The sequence below is a fragment of the Copadichromis virginalis genome, linkage group LG5 (assembly GCF_057382275.1).
Source record: "Copadichromis virginalis isolate Kocher_CV1m ecotype Utaka linkage group LG5, C_Virginalis_male_GT1.1, whole genome shotgun sequence".
Classification (NCBI taxonomy): domain Eukaryota; kingdom Metazoa; phylum Chordata; class Actinopteri; order Cichliformes; family Cichlidae; genus Copadichromis; species Copadichromis virginalis.
The window spans coordinates 17,038,441-17,062,859 of NC_140622.1; the positions used below are offsets into that span (position 1 = coordinate 17,038,441).

At 39.6% G+C, this 24,419-nt stretch overlaps 4 protein-coding genes across 4 annotated transcripts; 2 read left to right on the top strand and 2 right to left on the bottom strand.

Moving 5' to 3' along the window:
• Positions 1-8: 8 nt before the first annotated feature.
• LOC146709244 (dnaJ homolog subfamily C member 16-like) lies at positions 9-8,377 on the bottom strand. Its single transcript, XM_085456270.1, has 15 exons — positions 7,951-8,377; positions 7,699-7,765; positions 7,415-7,560; positions 6,913-7,088; positions 4,954-5,138; positions 4,709-4,813; positions 4,214-4,372; positions 3,995-4,125; positions 3,596-3,773; positions 3,053-3,235; positions 2,844-2,920; positions 2,499-2,579; positions 2,261-2,356; positions 1,526-1,696; positions 9-1,403 (listed from the first exon to the last, which is right to left on the bottom strand). The coding sequence occupies exons 1-15, from the start codon at positions 8,136-8,138 to the stop codon at positions 923-925; spliced, it is 2,424 nt and encodes an 807-aa protein (XP_085312396.1). The 5' UTR covers positions 8,139-8,377; the 3' UTR covers positions 9-922.
• A 1,982-nt stretch (positions 8,378-10,359) lies between these two features.
• Positions 10,360-13,595, top strand: b3galt6 (UDP-Gal:betaGal beta 1,3-galactosyltransferase polypeptide 6). The gene is made up of 2 exons (XM_085456272.1): positions 10,360-10,668; positions 11,000-13,595. The coding sequence occupies exon 2, from the start codon at positions 11,010-11,012 to the stop codon at positions 12,027-12,029; it is 1,020 nt and encodes a 339-aa protein (XP_085312398.1). The 5' UTR covers positions 10,360-10,668; positions 11,000-11,009; the 3' UTR covers positions 12,030-13,595.
• Positions 13,596-14,237: 642 nt separating this feature from the next.
• On the bottom strand, positions 14,238-17,128 carry LOC146709246 (protein FAM107B). Its single transcript, XM_085456273.1, has 5 exons — positions 17,105-17,128; positions 15,904-15,937; positions 15,569-15,725; positions 14,707-14,848; positions 14,238-14,564 (listed from the first exon to the last, which is right to left on the bottom strand). Exons 1-5 carry the CDS (start codon positions 17,126-17,128, stop codon positions 14,463-14,465), a joined length of 459 nt encoding a protein of 152 aa, XP_085312399.1. The 3' UTR covers positions 14,238-14,462.
• A 2,208-nt stretch (positions 17,129-19,336) lies between these two features.
• tmem167b (transmembrane protein 167B) lies at positions 19,337-23,476 on the top strand. The gene is made up of 3 exons (XM_085456276.1): positions 19,337-19,507; positions 20,209-20,340; positions 21,435-23,476. Exons 1-3 carry the CDS (start codon positions 19,498-19,500, stop codon positions 21,515-21,517), a joined length of 225 nt encoding a protein of 74 aa, XP_085312402.1. The 5' UTR covers positions 19,337-19,497; the 3' UTR covers positions 21,518-23,476.
• Positions 23,477-24,419: the final 943 nt, after the last annotated feature.

Genomic DNA, 24,419 nt, shown 5'->3' on the forward strand with positions numbered 1-24,419 from the left:
CAGAGATATCAAGGTCAAACATATTTGCACACTTTAATAAATAAACCGTTTTAAAAAGGAATTTAGTTACACTTCATTTTATACAGTTAGAATGACTTCCAAAAGACATAGAAGAATACAATTATTATTTGTTGAGCAGCAAATTATTCTATTACAGAGACAAGGGTGAGTTTTATGATGTGATTTTAGGTCTACTTATTCCATGCATTAACATCTGCTGTGGTTAAAGGGCCAAGTATTAAAATGGACAAATATACGGTTTGATTTATTGTTCCTGTTGATTGGAGGTAACAAACAAAACAGGTAAATCAGCCTCAAGCAGGTTAATCAATATGCATTTCACCCTGTTATTGGGTGTTCTGAGGCTGTGTAAGTTCTGTTTGTCTGAAAGCGATGTCAGCTATGAATAGCAAACTAAAGTACAAAATCAAATTCAATTGAAGGATCCTGCAATCCCACAGAGACAAATCATCTGTAACAGTGCAACAATTTCAGTTTGCATGCCATCATTAGCCTGCTCCCAAAGAAAGCCTCTGAAGTGTCAGATTTTTCCATCAGTGGGACATAACGTTAAAAGATCAAACTCTAGGGAGGTGTTAACAGTGGATGGAAAGTTCAGAGGTTCAATGTGGTTTTAAAGTCCTTGAGCAGACAGAAATAAACGCACATCTCCCATGCTGCATGAGTTTAACCTCATGAATGTAGATAAACATTTTTGCACTCACAGCTAGCTAGAGCTAACGTCTGAGCCGTAATGCATTGTGTGGATGTAAACACGTTAACAAAACAATTAAGAACGCGCATTCTGCTGTTGTAAAACACTGGGTTTCAACAGTTCAGTGGCAAACTACATCTGCAAAATAGAGCTTTTAAAAAAAAACAACAACAAACAAACCTGAAAACTAATTTTCTTAATTCAGCTTCAGCCCTCTGCAGTGTCGTCAAAAAGCGTGGGCCATGCTGGGACACGTATCCTGGGCAGGGTCCCTTCCATTAGCCTCTCCATCCACAGTCCCAGCCTGTCAAGCTTATGGTGGACTTCTATGCTAGTGGCCCTGCTGGAGCCTCTCCTGGAGCTGGATCCATCCTCCCTGGAACGGGATCGCGACCGGGAGTGTGAGCTAGACCTTGACTTGGAACGGGACTTCCTCCTGCTGTCTGAGGAGAATGAGGTATCAGAAGATGAATCGCTGCCATCGTCCCCTGTGAACACGGGTCTAAAGAGGCAGAAATATTTCTTGTGGCCATTCAGGGCCAGGACATAGCCCATGTAGTTGGAAGACTCCTCCTCGTCATCTGAATGGCTCTGGCTCTGCGCACCATCACGATCCAAGCGAAGGAGTGATGACATCCAGTGGCGATGCTTATCGGCGTTGAGGAAGGAGAAGTGGAGGGTCTCAGACCTGCAGATAGGCAGCAAAGAGATTTAGGATTTAGGATAGCCATTGGAGGATATTAGCAGGCCAGATCAATAGTATAGCAGATACCACTTTAGACTCATGAAAAGTAAAACCTCCACACTTACCCAGAGAAAGAGAAAACCTCCTTGGCAAATTTCCGGAGCAAAGCACTCTTGGAAGCATTGGTGAGCACCAGCAGGACATTGATGTGGCCAGGCCTCAGCTTGACAAGGTTGCTGGTGTATGTAATGCCTGTTAGCTCTGTCACCTCCACAAAGTCCTTTTTTGGAGGACGGCTACACAAACCAAAGAGGAAAAACTAATGAAATATGCTTTTGTAGTTCATGTCCATATACAGTACAGTGCAAAGGTTTTGAGTCATTATTCATTTCTTTATATTTTGCTTCCAAAGAGCCAAATGTTTTTGTGAGTTTCAAAGTTAGTCTTGAGCAGTAGCTCTCCAGGCTTTCTCGGAGGTCTTTCAAAGTTTTTCTTTGCACACTGCCTTCTTTTGCAATCCTTTTTAGTGCAGTTTCATGTTTCTCCTTGTTTGTTTGTTTTTTTGTTTTTGTTTTTTTACACCACTTCAAAGTGACCTAAGAATCCTTCAAGCATAAAAAAAGTATCTAACAAAAATGACCCATACCTGCACTCTCTTTTGACAAAGGTTTTTGGTGTATTGGACTGAGAAACTATTAACGCACAAACATTATTCTATTAGGTCACATGGAATCATCCATGATCCTGCCTGCTAGATAAAAACCTACAAAATTTCAAAATATGCTTTCAAAAGCATTATTTCCAATTAGAGTCGCTCATGGAAGGTATGAGAGTGGCTCTTATACTTGTCATTACATTACCTGAAGGTACTTGCTCTGCTCGATGCATCATCCTCAGTTCGTGTTTGCTCCTTTGGCTTTGGTTTTGGTTTTTGGGGTTTGCTCTCACCCGGCTCACTGAAAATATACCAAAGAAAGAAAATCATCAGTCTTTTGAGATCATGATATTTTCCCAGAGTTTGACTCAGCTCAACATCTGCAAGCACCTGCCAACCAGTCAAGTTTCAGTGTGCATGTCTGCCAACAGGGTCTACCTCACCTGAACGCCTGGATGATGACGGTGCCAAAAACAATGAAGAGAGCTGAGAAGATCAAGGACAGAATAGGCATCATCTCTCGCCTTGCAGGAAAAAAATGAAGTAAAAAAAGGAGTTTCAGCTAATTTTGTCTCTACATGTTGATACACTTTAGAGGAGCAGCGTTACAGCTGTAATTAAAGACAGAACGTAAGAACATACAGAGCCACCTCAATGTTCATATTCATTCTGATACAGAATGATTCACTTACTTAATCATTTCAAAAATATCAGGAAAAACAAACATTGTTTGACTGTCTCTTTCTTACAGTGAACTCAGCAGATTCCCTGGATCAGTATTGTCTTACCAATTTGAGTAGAGAAGGTCATCGTATATTTGAAGCATGTAATCATAAGCAGCATTCATCCACCGAATGATAAAAATCTGGTAAGGGAAAAATAAGGACATTAATGCAAAAATATAATTCAATGAAGTTCACCCTCAGATGAATGTGTGAATGCCCATGCAGACCCAGCCTGGCAGGCTCTCGACTAAAGCATCTACGCTGGCACTTACGGGGGCCATCTCGTTGTTGAGTTCTGGTAAGGTGGCGTCTGAAGTCAGATAGGTGGGGTCCTTCTGAAGGAGCTCCAGCTGTTCATGAAGGTGGTACTTGTCTTCCTCGCTGCCATTCCAGCCACCGCTCACGGAGCGGTACAGGACTTTACCAGTCTGGCTCCGCCTCTCGAGAATCACCACCTGTCAGTGTTTAGGAGCACTGTGACTGTAATTTGAGGCGCTGCACCATCTTTAGTCTGCACATATCGGTAATGTGACACATCGTATCAGAGAGATCTTCCATTGCAAGTTGTTCTGGGTATATGAAGGTGGTTTGCCAAAAAGTGCAGGATGTCCTTGAGGTTTTGTTTTTTTTGTAGCAATAACAGACAGAAAAGTGATGATTGTTACAAAGCAGTGATTCCCAAAGCGTTGGCCGGGGTGGGCCGCAGTAATAACAGCCACTAAAAAAGATTTTCTGGTTTTTAAGCGGGCTGCAGAACTCTTGACTTTGGGGATTGCTTTTGTAAAGTATGGACTGTGTGTGTTTTGACCACTGACCTGAGCAGAGTGTGCTCCCTGATTTTGGAGCAATGCCTGGCAGAGAGGCTGCTGCTGACGCTGGTAGACATATGCAAACCGTAGCACATCTTTGCTGTTGGCTGAGGCGAAGTCCAGGAAGGCCTTATTGGCTGCGAGATAGGCTGGGTCATCGCCTGTGATCAGCAGCACACAGTACCTGCAACCCACTCACAATCAGCTCCCCAGCCACCGCAGTCAAATGTAGCTACACAACCTTTGCATTACCATCATGACAACTGTCCAACTATTCTGCTTCTTACAGTTATAAAAAAAATTATTTTTCTTCTAACAGTCTTGGCTAAGTTTACAAGAGGTCAATCTAAGTAGGATCATAAGTGCAGGACTATTGACTACTAATCTGTTCACAAAATGTCTTACTTCCTCCGCCGGTGGAACTGCTTGACAGGACATAGCTCATCAAAAAGCTGCTGGCTGACCAGTCGTGGCACCTGCAGGAACTTGTTGTTTGAGACAAACTCGTTCATCATCTGTCGCTTCATCCCTCTGGCCTGATAAAAAACAAAGATCCTTCTATGTAAAGTTTAAATCGATTACCATAAGGAACCGGCTTTAAGCTGCAGCATATTCCTGGTGTACCTGGATGATGTCAACAGGCTTCACCGTGTCTTCCTTAAAGAGCAGCATGGTGGGAGCATATGTGTTTATGTTGAACTGCAGCAGGAGCCTGGTGCTGCTTGTGCCACTCTGGTCCACAAAGCCGAAACGCACATAATCTCTGAAGGCGAATGCTGTCAACTGTGGGGTCGAATGGAAAGATTAGAGCCTGAAAGGGTGCTCAAGACAAAAATGACGCTGCTTTTGTATTAGTTTTTGATTGTTAACCATCTAAGGTGAAAATAAATTAGATAAAATTCTGTGCGGTATATAAATATAAAATTAATCTATTTGGAAAAAGGAACAATTTTAAGTGGAAGAGCTGCAAAAACAGAGACCTCTGCACTTGCTGTTGGGAGTCTATTTATGTGCCGTCATGCATTTTTGTTTTTTATAAGCAGGGGATGAGGCAGGCTGAACAACTCATTCTGTAATGAGTGATCTATTTGCTTGGAGCTGGATGTGTTCTTCTCCTACCTTGTAGAGCAGGGGAACAATGGGGACCTGATCAAACAACAGAACTCTGGGTTTATTTTCCACATGCCAGTTTTCAAGAAATGCCATGTAGTTATCGTCAGTGATCTACAAAAACAACAGAAATTAGCTGAAAAATATACTTCCTGCAACTTTATTAGCCATGATGACTAATCTATAAACACAGAAGAAAAACTGATGATGGCACACACATGCAGTAGCAGCACAATTGTGTCAGTTTTAGTTACCTTCATCACCAGTTTCTGGGGCAGCAAATCTTCAACAAACTGTCGCAGGAACTCCCGCACCACTGCCTGATGGAAGAAGGTCACTTTTCCGTTCACCACCCCGATGATGGAGGGAGCACGGTAAGCTCCCAGCTGCTTGGCCAAAGCCCGATCAAAGCCCAGGTCTACAATACCGATGCCTACACCTGGAGTAAAAATAACAACAGATTACAGTTGGACCTGGCATACTAGAGTAAAACAAATCCTCTGCCTCAGCAAGTTAAAAAGAAATAAATAAATCCTAAACAGTATTGGCAGATTTGTTATCATCCAATAATTTTACATGGTGAGTTAATGTCATTGAATGAAACCTTTTTTTTTCACTTACAACAAGCTGATGGCAAATTGCTCTGTATTCAAATATATCTATGGCTAAATCTGTTTATAATAATAAAGGATGCAAGTGATGTGAGTAAATCTTATTTCAGCTCTTTCCCCTTGGACACCTGGTAGTGCTAACCCTCGTTTCTCTTTTCTGAACTGAGTTTCAGGTTTCTGTCATATTTCGGCCTGCTTCCAGAAAAAAAATGACTGTGTGTGCATAAGAGGTTTAGCGAAGGAGGTCTATACAGCTTACTGGGGCTAGTCTTGGAACAAATATTCCAATGATCTTTACTTATATACACCGGAGAGGATTTTAAATGTCGTCTTTACGAGGTAAAGAGTTAAGATTGATTTTCACTTTCACTAAACAACTACTGTGAAGCTCAGGAATAAGAGACTCTTAAAGCCTCTAAGAAGAACTACTATTTCCCTAGTTTAAGTCATAAAATGACCTGAACAGCACAGTACTTAATACCGCTTTAGCATCAGAAGCTACACTAATTACCGAACCCGTCCAGACTCAAGCACCACTGTTAAGTTTGCAAATAATACAATCACGAGTAGCCTCCTAAATGACGCACACAGGGAAAAGGTTCAAATTATAATAGTATGGTGTGTGAACACAAAGACCAAAGAGATCATTGTAGACATCTGGGCTACAAAATAAACCACACATGCACCTCAAAAAAATCTATACATTAATGAAAGAAGCCATGGAGATAGTCCCCAACTTCAGGTTTCTGAAGCTGGGATTTCTTGGGATGGCAAAACCTCAGCAGTTGTAGGTGAGTCACAACAGCTGTTTGACAGACAAATAAAGGACCCTCCACACACCTTAGACGCTATTTATTATGCTCGCCCCATGAGGCAGGCACCTTCAGAGCTATGCTTCTTCTGTATCTCACGTACAGTCATGTTTTCATCCTTCAGATAGACATATTTATATGGGTACATGACTTATTTTATCAACATTTTAGAACTTGCGTAATCATTTTGCACTCTGTCCAGTACTATAAAACTGCTAACGCGCCCTCACTCTTGCTGTTCTTTTTAGCTTTGTTAGTGCAGAATTTTTAATCATTTGTACTTCTTACATTTTACTTGTTTTCTTTTTTATTTCTGTCACCATCTAAATGTTACGTGCCACGGGAGATTAGTATCGCTGTAATTTTGTTATGTTTGCATAGTGACAATAAAGGCCTTGAATCTTGAAGCAAAGCAAGAGACTTTTGTTAAACAGTTGTAACATCCACCTTGTGAAATTCTATGTAAATCCCAGTTGTTCTCACAGGTGACATCAGCTCGGTGCAAGAGGGTTGCATAAACAGCAAGACGGCTGATACAGACTAACTGTGCTTCTAATAAGCCAAACTCTCAGCTATTCACAATCATTATATAGAGTTGAGTTCTCTTGTTTCACTCTTTGCTTCAAGAAACCAAGAACAACAAATAAACCATAATGAATAATTAAAGAAGTGCAAGGCTCTCAGTAAAGCATCTCAACACTGTTGCCCTAATGGGCAGTTGTGCAGACATTAATCTTGTGAGCTGATGCCTTTATCCCCAGATGGTGTTAGGACACACTGATATCCTTACCTAAAGGCTCCAGCTCCTGCACGGTCTCCTTCCACACTGGCTCGATATGGATGCATGCAAAGCACCACTCTGAGGTCACTTTTATTAGGTATGGCCTCTTGTGGCTGTCTGGAAGGACTTCGTTGTTAAACTGTGCAAGGCGAAGCATGTACTTGCTGTCTGAAAAGTCTCTGTTCCTGGAGAAAAGCAGGGAAAAACATGAAGTGTTTTAAGATCTAACCTCAAAGATGCTAACAGTACACAGCTTGAGTGTAAACTGCAACTGTAACTTTCATTTGTTTGCTTGGGTTGAATTAGTGTTCATGAGACAGAGAAGCTTCTCCAAAAAAAGAAAGAACAAGAATAACAGGATCAAGTCTAAATATGTGTAAAAGGCAAAATTGATGTATTCAGTGTATGAACTGATGTGTGATGTATGTAAGGAATCTGCTTATATATATATATTTTTGTTTGGTTTGCAAACACAAAGAGGAGCCCAGATTACACTGACAGCAGAGGGTACCTGGGGAAATGGAAAAAGGACTCATCAAAGTAAAAGCTGCTGTGAAAGCTGCGGAAACCATGATGCTGTGACTGGCCAAAGTGCTGGTTTTCATCCTTCTGCCCAAACCGGTCAAAGTTGGACCTTCGCTCCTCATTAGATAGAATCTGTGTGCAAAACAGGAAACGGGAAACGATAAGGCTCTGACAGTAATGTCTGCAATATGGGGACGAGACTATGATAAAGAAAGTGAAAGTGAATTAAATGAACCATGTTAAAATGCCTAATGATCCCTTTTCACCCACCTCGTAAGACTTAGAAATCCTGATGAACATGTCCTCAGCATTAGGGTCCTTATTTTTATCTGGGTGCCTACAAAAGGGTGACATTACGGATTACCAGCAGATTCAAAGAGGGTTACATTTAAGGTTCTGAAACAGGCCTACACAGTGATGGGTTAAGCAAATACTAACAGCAGTTCATGCCAAATGTGAAATGCTGACTGTCAGCTAAGATATGATGGGCTGACATTAGGGGCCCGGTTGTCAGTCACTCACCATTCTCTGGCAAGCCTCTTGTATGCCCTTTTGATTTCGGCTTGACTGGCACTCCTGCTGACACCCAGGGTGTAATAGGGGTCATATTCAGAGGCTGTTTTCACCAGCTCTGCGCTCAAAATTAGCATAAAGATGGCGAGAAAAGCTGCACATTTCCCAGACTGTCGGCTGGTCCTCCAAACCCTCATGATCTGTCTGTCTCTGTCCTTGACCAACAGTAACGTCAGTTATCTACCGTACTGTCCAGATGAGTAACGCTACAAAGCTCTCCAGCAACAGACGGGCTTACATGATCACACATGCCGAACTCTTTGACTGCTATGCATAACCACACACAACATTGTAGTATTTCACTAAGACGAAGCCATTATTTCCAGGAACTGATGGACATTAGCACAGTCGGTATCATGCCGGCGATGAAAACCAGCTTCCGGTTGAAACTTTCAAAGTAAATGAAAATTAGGCTAACTAAAGGAACAATAACTGAAAAAAAAAAGTATAATTCAAGAAAAATCCATAATTAATTACAAAGAAATAATAAAAAACACACGAGAGCTAATAAAGGCATTGTCGAAAGACTGATTAACTTATGATAAGATGACTGCCGATGATAGATTTTTATTTAAATAGCTTAGTGCAGACCTCACTTGTCTCAGTTAAGGCCAGAGTTCATGATTCAACAATAAGAAAGAGACTGGGCAAAAATGGCATGGCCTAGTTAAAGCCCTCACATAAATCCTTTTGAGATGTTTTGACATGACCTTAAACAGGCCGTTCATGCTCAAACCCTCCAATGTGGCTGAATTAAAACACTTCTTTTTTTTTTTTTTTCTTTTATTAGTAATATAAACATACAAACAAAATGCACCATATATTACAGATTCAGAGAATAAACATTTCTTACATATTAGCAACTTTCATATATAGTGAAAATAAAATATAAAGATGGGGTCACATAAATGAATAGATTATTAACTCACTAAATCAAAATCTTCTACAAAGGAAACAAAAAAAGCAGCCTTTTTCTTTTTAACTAAAGTCAAAGATTTAACCAACAGGTTTAGGTCGTTTTTCCAGTGAGCCAGTGTTGGTTTAATCTTTAAAAAGCGACATTTATATATAAAATACTTACACAAGATTAATAACACATTAACACCATAATTAGCTTTCTTTTCTTTCAAAAACACTCCAAACATTATCATATTTAAGGTAAATGGGGTAATTTGAATCCCACTGGAATAAAGCCAGGTATGAAAATCCAACCAAAATATTTGTATAAAATTGCACAAAAAGAATAGATGGTCCAAATCCTCCTCTTCTGTTTCACAAAATACACAATTACCCGTTTCTATTTTGAATCTATCACTAAGGAGTCTATTTGTCGGGTAAATTTTATTCAAGATTTTAAATTGGACTTCTTTCCCTTTAGGAGGGATAGGGAAGGTGATATAATCAGTTCTTATTTTTTCAATTTCTTCCCTTTGGAAATCTTTTAATATGTAATTACGTCTAAGTAAATTTGAATTAAAACACTTCTGCAAAGAAGCGTGGGAGAAAATTCCTCCACAGTGATGTGAAAGACTTATTGCTGGTTATCACAGACTCATGACTGCAGTTCTTGCTGCGAAGGGTGACACAAACAGTTATTAAGTTTAGGGGGTAATTACGTTTTCACACAGGGTTTGGACAACCTTTTTCCTTTGAAATTATCATTCAAAACTGTATTTTGTATGTACTCGGGTAATCTTTGTCTAATACAATATATATATATATGGTCTGAATAGTGTACGTATAAACATGAAATACTTTTCACAGCAGTGTAGATGAAGGAACAACTAGCAGCAGTCTTTTAAAGCTGCATTGTTCAGTGGTTAATAACTGAGTGGTCAGGTCACCCATCACTGATAGCTCCTGGTATCCTCCCGAGCTCTACCTCACACAGACCCAATAATGACAGCCTTAGTATTTGAGGTTTGTGATTATCTTTAATTTGCCAAAGGACTTGCATGCTTATATTTTGAAGTAAACATAACAACATCCGGTCTGGGCTCCAAGCTGGAGAATGACTACTGCGCATGCTCTAGTTTACAGCTGTTCACAGCACTCAATTTTCTTCAGTCTGCTTTAATTTTAGATTTTTTCTTTATTATCACAAGTGGCAAAATTAGATCTCGCAGCTATTTTTTTGTTGTTCTTTTTTGTGTTGTTTTATATTACTGTAATCATTGTGTTTTATCCGTTTTTGGCAAAAAAAAAAACTGCAACATTGAGTTGTGGTGTTTGTCTATTTGCTTATGCTCATTTTTAAGAATAAAAATTAAATGAAATCTTTGTCAATATAAACCTATCTTTTCGCCATTTTAAAACCTCTATTTTGGGGGGCGGAGGTTCACTTCCGTTTCCCCTGCGTCACGAAGACCCGTAAGTGACACTACTTGGAGGTAGACAGTGATTGCATTGATACCTTGTGTGCGGATCTCTGAACGGTGAATGACAGAGGCTGCTTATTGTAACCCAGACTGACCCAGTGAAAAGACCAAGTTTCCATCCTTCCTTCCAATATGAGCTGTCTTTCTGCGTTTGCATACCGCGCAGTGAGCTTACAAAGTGCGCAGATGGTCTGGTCTCGGTAGCTAACGCTAGCTCTGCAAAGCTGCTATCAGTGGTCCGCTCCAGCTGTACCGTTCACACCACAGGCACACGCTTTCATTTGCTAAGGTAACTAACAAATTCTCTTCAATTCAGTTCATAACTGGTTACTGCATTTGTGTGTGTGTGTGTGTGTGTGTGTGTGTGTGTGTGTGTGTGTGTGTGTGTGTGTGTGTGTGTACTGTTAAGCTACTAAGCTTAGAAACCAGTTGGTGCTGCAGAATCATGGGTGAGTGAAAGAGCTGAGGTTACTTTGCTAAAGCATCTACGTGAAAACAGAAAGACGCAAAAGCTCTTTGCTCATTCCCCTTTAACTATACTTGTTCATATTTATGTTTGACAGTTATAATTCGTGATGATAAAGCTGATATATTTTGCCTCTTTTGTTTTTTCACCCCAGAGTCCGCATCATGAATCTGTTTCGTCTGGTGTGCCGCCACAAGACAGCGCTGGTCATTGGCTCAGTTTGCAGCTTTGCTGTAGTTCTGGTCTTCTTAGCAAAATGCACATCAGAAACCCTAAAACAGGGTCACCCCGATCCTCCTGGCAGAGCCCCCCAAGCCATCGGTTTTCAGTCCCGCCCAGCGCAACAGAATCCTCCCTCCGCATCCAAAGACTTGTCAGCATTTCTCGTGGTCCTCATCACAACAGGACCGAAGTACACGGAGCGACGTAGTATTATCCGCAGCACCTGGCTTGCCAAGCGGGACTCTGATGTTCTGGCCATGTTTGTAGTAGGAACACAGGGCCTTTCCAGTGAGGACCTTCAGAATCTTAACACGGAGCAAGGGCGGCACAAGGACTTACTCTTACTGCCCGACCTGCGAGACTCTTACGAGAACCTGACCCTCAAACTGCTGCACATGTACACCTGGCTGGACCAGAACGTGGAGTTCACGTTTGTCCTGAAAGCAGATGACGACACATTCGCTCGCTTGGACCTCCTCAAAGAGGAGCTGAAGGGGAAGGAGCCCAACCGGTTGTACTGGGGCTTCTTCTCGGGCAGAGGCCGGGTGAAATCGGCGGGGAAGTGGCGCGAAAGCTCGTGGGAGCTGTGCGATTACTACCTCCCCTACGCGCTGGGCGGCGGCTACGTGCTCTCGGCCGATCTGGTGCATTATGTGCGTCTTAATGCAAGATACTTCAAGACGTGGCAGAGCGAGGACGTGTCGTTGGGTGCGTGGCTGGCACCGGTAGACATCCGGCGGACACATGACCCACGCTTTGACACAGAGTACAAATCACGTGGCTGCAACAACAAATACCTGGTGACGCATAAGCAGAGCTTGGAGGACATGTTGGAAAAACATCAGACTCTGCAGCGCGATGGCAAGCTCTGCAAGGAGGAAGTCAAGCTGCGTCTGTCCTACGTGTATGACTGGAGTGTGCCACCCTCACAGTGCTGCCAAAGAAAGGATGGGATCCCGTAATCATTGTTTTCTAAAAGGCTGAAGTTCGCTTTATATCTATAGTCATGTCGTCAAAGTCAGTAATGTTATCGGATTTTTCCTTTCCACCAAGTCTCCATTGTTAGACCGTTTAAAGTCACCTAACTGATACAAGACACACAAATTGTAGCATTTGTGAAAACACAAAAAGGGTGCAATTCACTGTTTTTTGATTTTATTTTTGTTTGCTCATGTTAAAGCAGCTTTAGGAGCTCTAAACCTACAATTAGTTTCATTTCCCTTTTGTGTGGGTTTGACATGTTATAGCTGTGGTTGTGAGGGTTTGGATGGAGAAAAAGCCATGAACGAAGAGATTCACATTTTCACAAATCAAAAGCTGTGTTTCAAACACTCTTTTGGGGGCTCCACACATTAATACTCACTTTTATGTGGTTATAGAGCTCAAATCACCCATTTAAATCAGAGCGACAGCTTGAAGTACGATGTCGGGTATCAGTTTTACGGCTTGGCGTGAACCGTCAAGAGATATTGCTCCTCGAGTATTTTAACAGAAGCCATCTTCAATCCTGCTTCGTTGTTGAGCCCCTTCGGTTTTACTGTAAGTGCTTAACCTTATCACCTTCTGCCTACTTCTTTTCAGTGTCTGTATGTTCTCTTAACCTGTTGGACCTTTTTCTACATATATGAGATATGCTTTAAAGTTATTACAGTATAGTAGCTAGTACAAGAAAAACCCAGACAGGAGATCGTTACCCTTCTGTTGATTCTGTTGATGTCTACCTTTTTTCTTTTATTTTATTCTGCGGCAAACATGACACACTGGTATTGAGTTTGGACGGGCTTGCAGTGGGTGTGGTCGCTGCTCATGGATACAGTTTGTATTTAAAATATGTTTGAGAAAATTTGCAAAAGACGTAGATTGACTTTTTGTTTACGATCGATGGCGCTCAAGGTTTTGCGTGTCTCAGAGAAAATGGGCGAACATGTGGGATTCGGCAGGACTTCTTTTTTTTCCTCATGTTGGAACCTGTTTGAGAATTCCGTTATGGTACTTACATTTCTGATAGAGCACTAAAGTCCAGGCGTGGATATTTTACTGTACAGAGGCATAAATCTGAATGTTTTGTTTGCAACACAACACGGATGCGGGAGTCGACTACCGGCTGGCACTGAGTCACTTTTTTTAAGCATGAAGACTTGTTTTAATTTCTCTCAATCGTTATTTATCCGTTGTCTGTTTTCTCTGATGTTAGCCTCCCGAACGGAAACCCACCTTTGTGATGTCAGTGGCTGTTTCCCAAAACTTGTGAAATCTGTACAGCAGCTTTGATCAAAGGGGTAAGATACATTGGAGCGCTTAAAAATGAAGACTGCTGCACAAAGGGCAACATTTAAGCTCTTTTTTTTTTTTTTTTTTTTTTATGACTGCTGTTACATTGTTGTGAATAATGACTCTTTCTCAGTGTTGTCAGTAGCAGATTTTAATTCAATGCAATTCAAGTGTTTGTCACTTTTTTTTATATATATATAAATATGTAAATGGTCAGCTGCCCCTGGATGTTTTATTAAAAAAAGAAATAAATTATTCTTGTCATGTAAATCTTTTACATCAGTTGTTTAAAGGGGCAAATTACAGCCAAATGCATTCATAATGGAGAACTCTACAAAAGGCCGGTCCTGCTAAGATTTAAGAATATAATGCTGCTTTATTAATACTGAAAAACTGATGTGCCAACACGCCACGGCCCTCTCTCTTGCTACTAAAGTTGATCTGTTGTTATAGAGACACGGGACCTCTGGGAAGGTCGTGTGGCAGCAGCATATAGGACACATGTCCAGGATGCTCAGTTAAATTGGGATCTGGGGATTTTGGAGCCTGGGGCAACATCTTGGGCTTTTTGTTGTCGTCCTTCAACTGGTCCTTAGAAGTTCTTATACTGTGGCGGGCCTCGTCATCTCGCCATCCTGCTGTGTCAGCGTGTGCCAAGCAAAGAGACTGTGTGCTCAGTCTGCAACAATGCAAAGTTCGGTGGTGGTATATGTCAGAGTAACCTGAGCCGCATGTAACCACATGAAGTCTGCCCAAGGTAAGCAAAAGGCTGCATTTGCATCATAACAAAAGGATCAATGTGGCTGTGGTCCTTTACCTGGCAGCAGTGGTTCTATTGGCTGAAATCTTTACCCATGGCATTCATTTTAAAAGATTTTTTTCCCCGCTCAAATGTAAAATGTAGCAAAATTGATTTTTTTTTTTTTTTTTTTCCCCCCCACTGTGAAGCTTGGAGGAGCCTTTTTGCAACTCATAACTACTGTAGTTTATATGAGTCGGCACACTTGAACACTTCTGAAATACAAACAGTTCTCATTCAAGGATCGTGTTCCTTTCAATTTACAGTATCAACAAGAATCTGTCTGGACTTCACGTTAACGGTATGTGCAGATTTTCTCGAATCGTCACAGGGAAGGATTTGCGATGTGCTTCAGTGTTTGTCTCACACGAATAAATTCTGGCACATTCTTCAGACCTTCGCTCCTCTTCTTCTCCTCCAGCTCGTACTGCAAGACAGATATGTGTTGTTGGATGTCCTCTCTAACGATTCAATTTTAGTTGGCATGCAAATATTCAAAAAGTATACGCATTATTGTAGAATTCCCTGCATCTTTTTTTTTTCTTTTTTTAAAAAATCTGAGTACTTACAAATTGCATTCTCTGCTGCCGTATACGTAGCTTCACCTCCAAGTCAGAGGGAGGGTGGAGAGCCAGCTCCTGGTTTTTCTTCTGTCTCTGTTTTTGTTCGAGGACACACAGCAGCTCTGGCTTTTTTCTTGGCAGTACACCTCTGAGGGCACAATAAAAAAAAAAACTGATAGAAGACGTGTCTCTAGATTAAGACAAACAAGAAGACCATAACATTGAATTCCTGATGTGGTTCTTATGAGTAAGTGCAGAAAGGTTACCATTAATGCAACAAATCCTTTGTTTTGTGTAGGTATATACAGTAGATGGGTGTCTATAGTTAATAAAACTTTTATTTTCTTCTACCTGCTCCTTTTCACGCATGGTTGCAATGTTATATCAAGGGAAAGCATGGTTTGTGTGTATGAAAGGACAAAACTGTTGAAACTATTGAACCAAGTGTGAAATAAAGATATAAATGAAAGTTTAATAGAAATCTTGTTTAAGCACCACAAATGTCGTTGATTGTGTTACATTGATTATTTTGTTCTTTCTCAGACTTGAGAGCGAGAACACTCAGTGCTCAGTGCTGATCCCTCAGCAGGGGTCAAATGGACATTTAACTTTTGACTTGATCCACATTAAACGCCACCTAAGCATACTGCTAATCCACAGCTGCCACAACTCCAGCCAGCGGGAAAAAGGTTAAATAAGAGGATTCTCCAACGGACAAATGTTTGAACACTAATAAAATACTGCAACTCAGAGTGTTTTTAGTAAAGGTACTATAACATGAAGAACAATTCAGTGCAGAACTCTCAAGTAGACAATGCGGAGTAACATTTGTGAACAGCGCCTGCTACCTGTGTCAGTGTTTTCTCACCGTCTGTGGCAGAATAGCAGCTCTTGATGGAGAGCTCTGTGTTGGTGGGAAGCCAGGACGGGATTTGGCAGCTTTCTGGGTTTAATGAGGTCACTGTCCTCCTGTTGTTGATTTTCAGTCACCTGGTGAGATGGGACCATCCAGCACTGACGTCTGCCTGATACACATGATAACAAGCCAGTGCAATTTATTCAGTGTACACAATACCTATGTTTACAGCAAGATATTCATGAAGTAAACTAAAACTAGTTTCTATCACGTGAAGTGAAGCTCGTTTGTTTCTTTAGATTCACTCAAACTCCATGAGCTTCACTTTCAACAAACTTTAATCTTACCTCTTTTATTGTGGATGCCCATTTTATGTGGTACCTGAATGAAAACCAGGGGTAATTATGTGAATTATGAAGTGCAACACAAACAAAACAAAATGTAAAAATGTGCATATGAGCATATTTAAACATTTGATAAAATAAAGTCAGACTGGTTATTAAATATTCTTAAATCACCAAAAAGGTAAATAGATTTCTCTAGTGTGAATCAATTGAAGCCTAAATTTAGGATGATTATTATTATGCAATCTAAACTGTAAAATCTAGTTGCGTGACACCTTTTTTAGCTAAGAATGCAAAAGCTCGACACCCTTCCTGTTAAAGGGAAAACAACCCCCCCAAAAACTCTTAAATACATATAAATTGTATAATATGGCATTTAAATATAAACATAATTGATAGATTCACTATTTAATTTCAAACACGTAAATAAATAAAAAAATTAAAAGAAAAAAACATTATGATGCCATGACTAACTTTATATATCACAAAATTTACATGATCAAAAAGGAGTAGGATGAAGTTCACACTTCTTTGATCCTACGCCGCTTAACTGTAGAATAATTTACAAACCAGTGTTCATCAGGCAGCAGACATGTATAACTGATAAATAATACATTTTAATTTCAAACCCTGAACCTGAACTCGAGTTCGATTCAGTTGGATTCAATTTTCTTCACATAGGGCCGACTGACAACAACAGTCGCCTCCAGGCACTTTCTATTGTAAAGTAATGACCCTACAAAGATGTTGCCAAATTTAAATGATCACGTTTAGCTACATGAACTATGCAGCTGCCAAATGAATTATGAAGAAGTAAAGAAGTAACTGGTTAGTATTGATGCTTGCTTCTGCCAAATAAAGAAACATAATTTTCCATCCATTAGTGAAAATCTTAACTATCTAAATTTTTTGAGTTAGGTTTCTCAAAATTTAAGTAAGTCGATTTAATAAATTGAAATTTTGTGACTCCTAACTCAAAATAAGAAAAACTAATAGATATAATTATTTTATATCTCTATATATTTTATTTTATTTATTTATTTGGCAGAAATATGCTTCCATACACCAGGGTGGTAACTCACATGCACTTACTTTTGATAGATATCTTTATCTATAATCCAAATAATTAATTCAGTTGTTCCTTATATGGTTTTCCATTTAATAAGAACTCACTAATCAAAAGCGATCAATGAAACCGCCTTACCTGGGTGGTCGGGTGGAGAAGCATTGATGAACAGATGCAAAGGAGAGACTGCTGAGCTGTGTTCCTCAGAGACGAATGCACCGGAGGAGGAGGACGGCTTTGTTTTTGAGAGCGGGGTGCCCCGTGCTCTGCAGCCGGAGCGCAGATGATCAAACAGGTGCCACGCTATCAAATCTCATTAACTGTCTTATGACTCTTTGTTTCCTTCAGGGGAGAAACTTCTGTTGTCTCAGAGCAGCAGCATATGCAGGGATTAGGGCAATTCATTATAGCAATAATGAAAAAACACTGCCAGCAAAATAAAGATGGCTTTTTGTGTCTTTTGCTCTGTTATTACACACAGTGATGGGAATATTCAACGCTCACATTAAATTGTTAAACCTATGAGTCTATAATGCATTTTTCTTTGTTGTTAAGGTGCATACTTTTACCCTACCCTCATTAAATATATTATTAAATATATAAGCATAAGACATTTAATTAAAGTAAAAAACAGGCTAATCTAAGACTGACACAATGAGCCAGTGAGTGTAGAAATGTAGGGATTAGCCATCTGTGCAACACAAGTGTGTTTTTATAGGTGTCTATATGTTGTCACCGTGACAACATTTCTGTCTTTTCCATGTCTAGGATATTCAAACATCACCGAGTCTGGACTCATGGTTTTCTCATCAGTAAAGCCACACATTATGTGCTTCAGAGGCTGACTTGCACCTCTAATTCTCAACTAAGAATGTTTTTTAATGTTTTGTGTTATGTATTTTACATATATACATAATTTTTTATTTTTGTTCAGGTTTTCACATCATGTGTTAAGCACTGTGATGCCACTCTGCCTAAATCTGACTGAAGCTTTCTTGTAATTGATTTATTTGACGGGGGCAAATGATGTCAGCTCACTGTAGCGTGGGTGGAAGCTCACTTTAATCCTCATCCTTCCCTCTGCTGCTGCATAAGGTGCGTCCAGGTTTACAGCTGCAGCAAAGTCAGCCTTTTTCTCCAGCTTGTTCATTGTGCCTCGACATTCCACCCATATTATTTCCCTACGGGGAGCAGTGTGCTGGCCACAAGAAACAACCAATAAAAACCTGCCTTGTGCTGTATTGATTGTTTTTTTACTGGTGCATTTTTCTAATGCTATAATAATTTATTACCTCTCTGTAGAAGCACAAGGTTAGAGCTTATCATGTTTACAAATATCTCTCAGCTTTGTTGCCTTGGTTGTGCTGCATTAAGAAGAGTTTATGAGAAAGTTTGTAGAATATTATTTAAGTGATTTTATCCCTACATCAAAGAACTAGAGAGGTACTCGGTAAGCACATGAAATTTTAATATTAGACAAAGGTCACCCAAGTAAATACAAAATACAGGACCCAAACTCTCACCAGGCCACAGAATATTTTTCTAGAGTCTTGGGGATCCTCAAGACCTTTGTTCTTACATGGTTGATATTTTTGCACAGTGTCGTTCTTACTGTTGAATCATGAACTCTGACCTTGAATCATGAACCCTGTAGTTCTTCAATGTTGTTCTGGATTATTTTATGACTTTCTGCACAAGGTGTTGATGTGATGTGGTCTTGGAGTAATTTTAATAGACCAGCCACATTTCATATTGCAACACAGCTCTCAGCATGGTTTGGTGGAGTTTCAAAGCCTTAGAAATTGATTGTCCAGATTGACTGTCAATGACTTTGTTTTCAAAGTCCTTGAAAGTTTCATCTTTTCTTGAGATCAGGGCATGATGTGAATCTGTTTAACTGATTTATTGATTCAGCAGGTTTGCCAATAATCAGGCCTGTGTGTGGCTTGTGAAACTGAACTCACCTTTCCAAAACATATGGGTAATCACAGTTAATTCACAATTTAACAATGGTGAGCAATTACTTTTTCACATAGGGTCAGCTTTGGATAGGGGTTTTCCCTTAAAAAATGAAATCATAATTTAAAAGCTCAATTTGAAAGTAGTTGCAGTGTTGTAGATGTTTCTCTTTGCATTACAGATATCAATCAAGAAATTCAATTGGGGATATCTAAATCTAATTTTAAGAAGTCGAACTTGATGGGTGAGTGAAATTGTAATTTTTCATTTCGTATTTTGAAAAATATAAATCCGATTTCCACAAGTAAAAACTTCTAGTTACATCCTAATTGATTACAAGTTTAAAGGGGCGTTTAAAACTGTAAATTTGAGCTCTTAATCAAATATGCCAGTAGGTGGCACTAACGCTAACTGAACAGCAACAGTGTGAAGCGTAGAAGAAGATTTTAAGTCAGGGAAACGGAAATGTCAGCCGAGTGACTGCATAATATCTCTACTTTAAAATTTAGGATGGAATGCTAGTTTAGAGGAACAAACCGTCATATAACATCGTCAAAGAGAAAGCTGCGAATATGACAAATGGTAGGTTTTCCGTGTTTTCCAACTCGCTAGAACTTGTCGACAACAAGCGGGACATGAAGTTAAGCTACTTCTTGGAATTGAGGCTAGTTGAGGCTAGGCTAGTTGTAGACGTGGCCCTGGGCAGCACTGCCACTCTGTTAGCACCAAAACAAACTCGTCACATATTACAGTGCTATAGTACTTGTCTTTCTATTAAATAACAGTACTGTCACAAAGTCTGCTGTGTTTAGTATGAACCTCTTCCTAGCTTCTATTTTTTTGTAAGGTTACACGTATCTATGCTATCAGGCTTTGACTTGTGTGTGGCTGTGGCTAATGCTACAAAAAAAATTCAGGATAGCCAGGTAGACAACAAGCAGCAACAGCACAGTTTGGTCAAAGGAAAAACATTCACTGTTAGGCAAAATATACATGTATGCTTCACCACTGGCATAAATATTTGTCTCAATGGTAACTACAGAGAGGAAATCAGACGGTGACATCCATAGTTTTGTTTTGCATACTATATTAATATGACGCTTGGAGTTAGTGGTTGATCAATGTCAATATTTGCTTCCTTATAAAGCAAACCTCTTTGGAGGCTGTGCTGCATTTAAGAGTGTATTTGGTTGTATCTGAACAGAAGTGAGTGATTGTTACTCTGTGCTCTTAGATTCTCTAATATAATAAGTGCATGCAATGCCACTTTTCCCTTTCCATAGTTTATTCATTCGATGGCATCCTTGTCTTCGGGCTGCTTTTTATCTGCACTTGTGCATACCTCAAAAAGGTGCCTCGCCTCAACAACTGGCTGCTGTCAGAGAAAAAAGGAGTGTGGGGTGTGTTCTACAAAGGTAAGTATGATGTAGTATGATTCAGACACAATGACTTCCCCCTTTTCTTTTTTATATGCTTAATATTAGCAGCCTGCTGCTTTCTTTTTTGTCTTGCACTCTTGTACATATATTATTTAAATTAAACAATGACAACACGCAAGGTTGGTTGATAATAAATAGATCACAAATACTGGTCCCTCTTTCTCAGAACTCCTCATCTTCTTACTATAATGATCATAGTGTATGTATGCATGTCCTCCTAGTAGCATCAATCAATCTGGATGAAATATACTACATAAACTGTCTAGGGTTACAGGATTATTAATATTTATATAGGTTTTGGGATTTATTTAACTCTTAAATCCTTCCAAATTATTGATTAAACTACATATTACGTATTACACTGCATATTAAAAATTATATGTAGTGGCTGATCTCAAAACAAATGGCAACATTACATCTTTGTTACAATGTATGATGTTGTTTGTATATGCATTTTTGTTAAACTAGTTTTAGTGGTGTGGCACATTGGAATATTGTCATACATATCTGTTAATAAGTATATCTCAAAGAATTACATTAATAGTGCATGCAATTGATTACTTTGTCTTATACAATGAATGTGTAGCTTATAAAGAACAACAATGAAAAATGTGTTTTTATTACTTATATGTTTGATATTAATGTACAGCCATTTTTGCCTTCTCACTATATACAGAGATATAATGGAGATTAAAAAAAAAAAGAATAATAACAAATTCGTACATGAACACACAAGCGCTGCAAATAGGACAAAAACTGCCTGTAGTTTAGGGTTTTGTTAGTAAAGGTAATAACAGTTCAGCTGTTTGGCATTTACAGTTTTATTATGTCATTATAAACAAAGGGAAATAAATGCAAGGCCAGCTTTATTGTACTATTTGACTGGAAGAACTTTTCCAGTTTGATGTAATACCTTCATTTCTCATGCACTTATATTGTCAGATTAAGCAAAAATGACTGAATTTCCAGATAATGTAGTATGTCACAATATCCACTGATATTTCAGCTCAAGATCTGACTTTATGTCTGATGCTTTCTTGTTGTTTTAACTCATCTTATCTCGTTCTCAGCTGCAGTAATTGGGACAAGGCTTCACATCGCTGTGGCAGTATCTTGCCTGGCCATGGCCTTCTACATTGTCTTCTTAAAATGATGGTGAGGCTAGATGGGAAAGGACAAACTTTTCAGAGAGGGGATGGACTCATCTCTGCGGTCACGTTTTAATCCTTGTTGTTGGGACACCTTTTGGATTCTATGACTGATGAACCCCCGCTGGACCTTTGGACCCATGTGAAAGTGAAGTCAGTGCTGCCCCCTTCTGATGACTGGGTACACAGCTTCTACCTTAATATTATGTATGCACTACAGATGTGAAGTACTCCACAGTTATTTCAGTGGAGGGAGAGTGCTGGGTCTCATGGTAACATTCTGTTGTTGGGTAGTACTGTCTGACGTCTCCATCCACCCCACGTAATAATTAATACTGAAGGATGCAGAAGATTGAAGGGCTGTGTGTGCATTATACCTTACACCTGTATACAACTTAAAAATAGCCTACCTGTGTATATTTGGAAATAAACATAACGCTAGTTATTTGCTAGAGGTTACATGTGATCAAAGTGAAAATGATCAACTCTGCTCATGCCCAGCAACTCTTTTTTTTGTTTTTGTTTGTTTGTTTCTTCTGTCAGTGGTGGAGGGAAAGATAAAAGCTAATATATAAAAATGTCCATGTGTACACTTTTATTTACTTTTTTGGATCTCCCATGTTAACATTTTTTAGGTTAGAAAAATACAGATTTTAAATAAGTGTATGTTGTATATACTTTGTTATCAAAATGTATACTGGAAAACATGTTTTAAATGTCACACATTAGACTGTAATTAAAATTCTGTCAAAACTCTGGAGAAACGAGTAGTACCTGCAACAGATGAGGCATATCTCAAAATTTTGCAAAAATGTGTTTGCCGTGTCTTGCTTGAAGACTTACAAGCAATGCCAAATAGGGATGGTGCTTCTCATGCCATTTTAAATGTATACTGCTGTTACGACTTCATTTCTGTCACATTATTTCTATTCTCAAAAGAAGAGATTGTTTTGGGAGGGAATGCAATGCAATTTTAAGTAAAATGTTGATCATACAATTTCTATGTATTGTTGTCTTTAAAAAAAGTTTATCTGCACGGATTAGCCACTTTATTAAATATGCCTGTTCAAATGTTAAATGTACATATCTAGTTGGCCAATCTCATGGCAACAGTTTAATGCATTGAAGCATGTCAAGGTGAACTGCTGAAGTTCAAACCCGCCATCCGAGTGAGAAGAAGTAGCATGGTATATGTTGCCAAATGGGTTGGTCTGAGTATTTCATAAACTTCTGATCTGCTAGGATTTTCCTCATGTTTCAGACTATTCTCTCTAAACGGTCTAAAGAATAACCAGTGAGTGGCAGTTCTCTGGGTGAACATGAATTGTTGATACCAGAGGTCAGAGGAGAATTACCAGACTGGACTGAGCTGGTGGCTAGTCAACAATAACTCAAAAAGCTACTCATTACAACCAACAGAAGATAATACATGGAGCCTTGAAGCAGATGAGCTACAGCACCAGAACACCACACCAGATGTTATAAGTTTGGCAATATAAGATTGGAAAGATGGCGCCTAGTATGAGGAATCATAGTTCCTGCTGCATTATTCAGATGGTACGGTCAGAATTTGATTTTAAAAATATAAGCAAAGATCCATCCTGCCTTGGACTTGTATTCCAGGCTGCTGGTGTTGTAATGTGGTGGGGTATATTTTCTTGGTTCACTTTGGGCTCCTTAATACCAAATGAGCATTGTTTAAACACTGTAGCCTACCTGTGTATTTCTGCTGATGATGTCCATATCCTTATGACCAGTGTATCCACCTTCTGATGACTGCTTCCATGTCACAAAGCTCAAATCATTTTCTTGAACGTGACAATTACTGTACTCAAATGGCCTCTTCCAAAACCTTGCTGAATCTGTACAATTGCAAATTAAACTAGTTCTGAAGAGAACAGGGGGTCCAGCCCAATACTATTAGGTTTTACCTAATAAAGTGACCAGTGAGTGTATTAAGTATATTCACCCCTGTCCTTGTGTTTTTTTTTCTTTTTGTTTTCCATTGTGATACAACTGTAGTTTACATCAGCTTTGCACATCTTGCAACCTACCTGAGTTTTGCCCTGACAACATTTGCATTTTTGACTCTATTTTCTGTCACTCCTGTGGAGTAGCACGGTTCTTTTTAAAAATCTCTGTCGTCATATTTGGGATCTGAAGTCATTTCTCATGAGGTAAGGTGACTTTTCCCCCCTCAATATAGCAGTGTTTTTGCTGGTTTCATTTTTACCCACCAACGTCTGCTGCAGAAACCCCCCAGCAAAATCCCCCCAGCAGCATTGATGCCTTCAGCATGTGTCATGAGGGATAACTGTGTGCTGAGGCTAGTGTAAAAAGTTTGCACCGAGTTTGTAGATCATTCTGGTTCTGTAAGACCACTAACCCCCAGCTCAGCACCTAGTGAACCTTGTACCTCTTTACACGTGTCACACGCCTTTCAGTGTCTTTTGCCACCAATGCCCTCTCTGTGAACATTCTCTGTTATTAAAGGCAACCTTCAGCAGATAAGTTATTATCTGTAGGAATATGCCTTACTTTCTGTACTTTGAGGGACATGGAGTCCTTTGAGAGTTGTCTGATACATTTACTGTGATAGGAAGGAAAGCACAGGTGGAATTTGTATTTCCAATCCTGGCGTGGTCTATTCTGAGTTATGACAGTGTGAGTCAGCGTGTTCGTTAAAAGGGCACTAAAACAGAAGTTGACCATCATTCATGTTATTATTTGTGTGTCTGCTTTTCTTGTTATGAGTGATAGACCTTTAGTGACATGTGAACACTTAGAAATACCAAATTTGCTAATAAACAAGCTTGGACTTTCCAGTGTAATTAAATTCAAGCAGCTGTCACACCTTATTGACATACAGGTGGTGTCAAGGTTCATTTGCAATCAGGTATGCAGCTA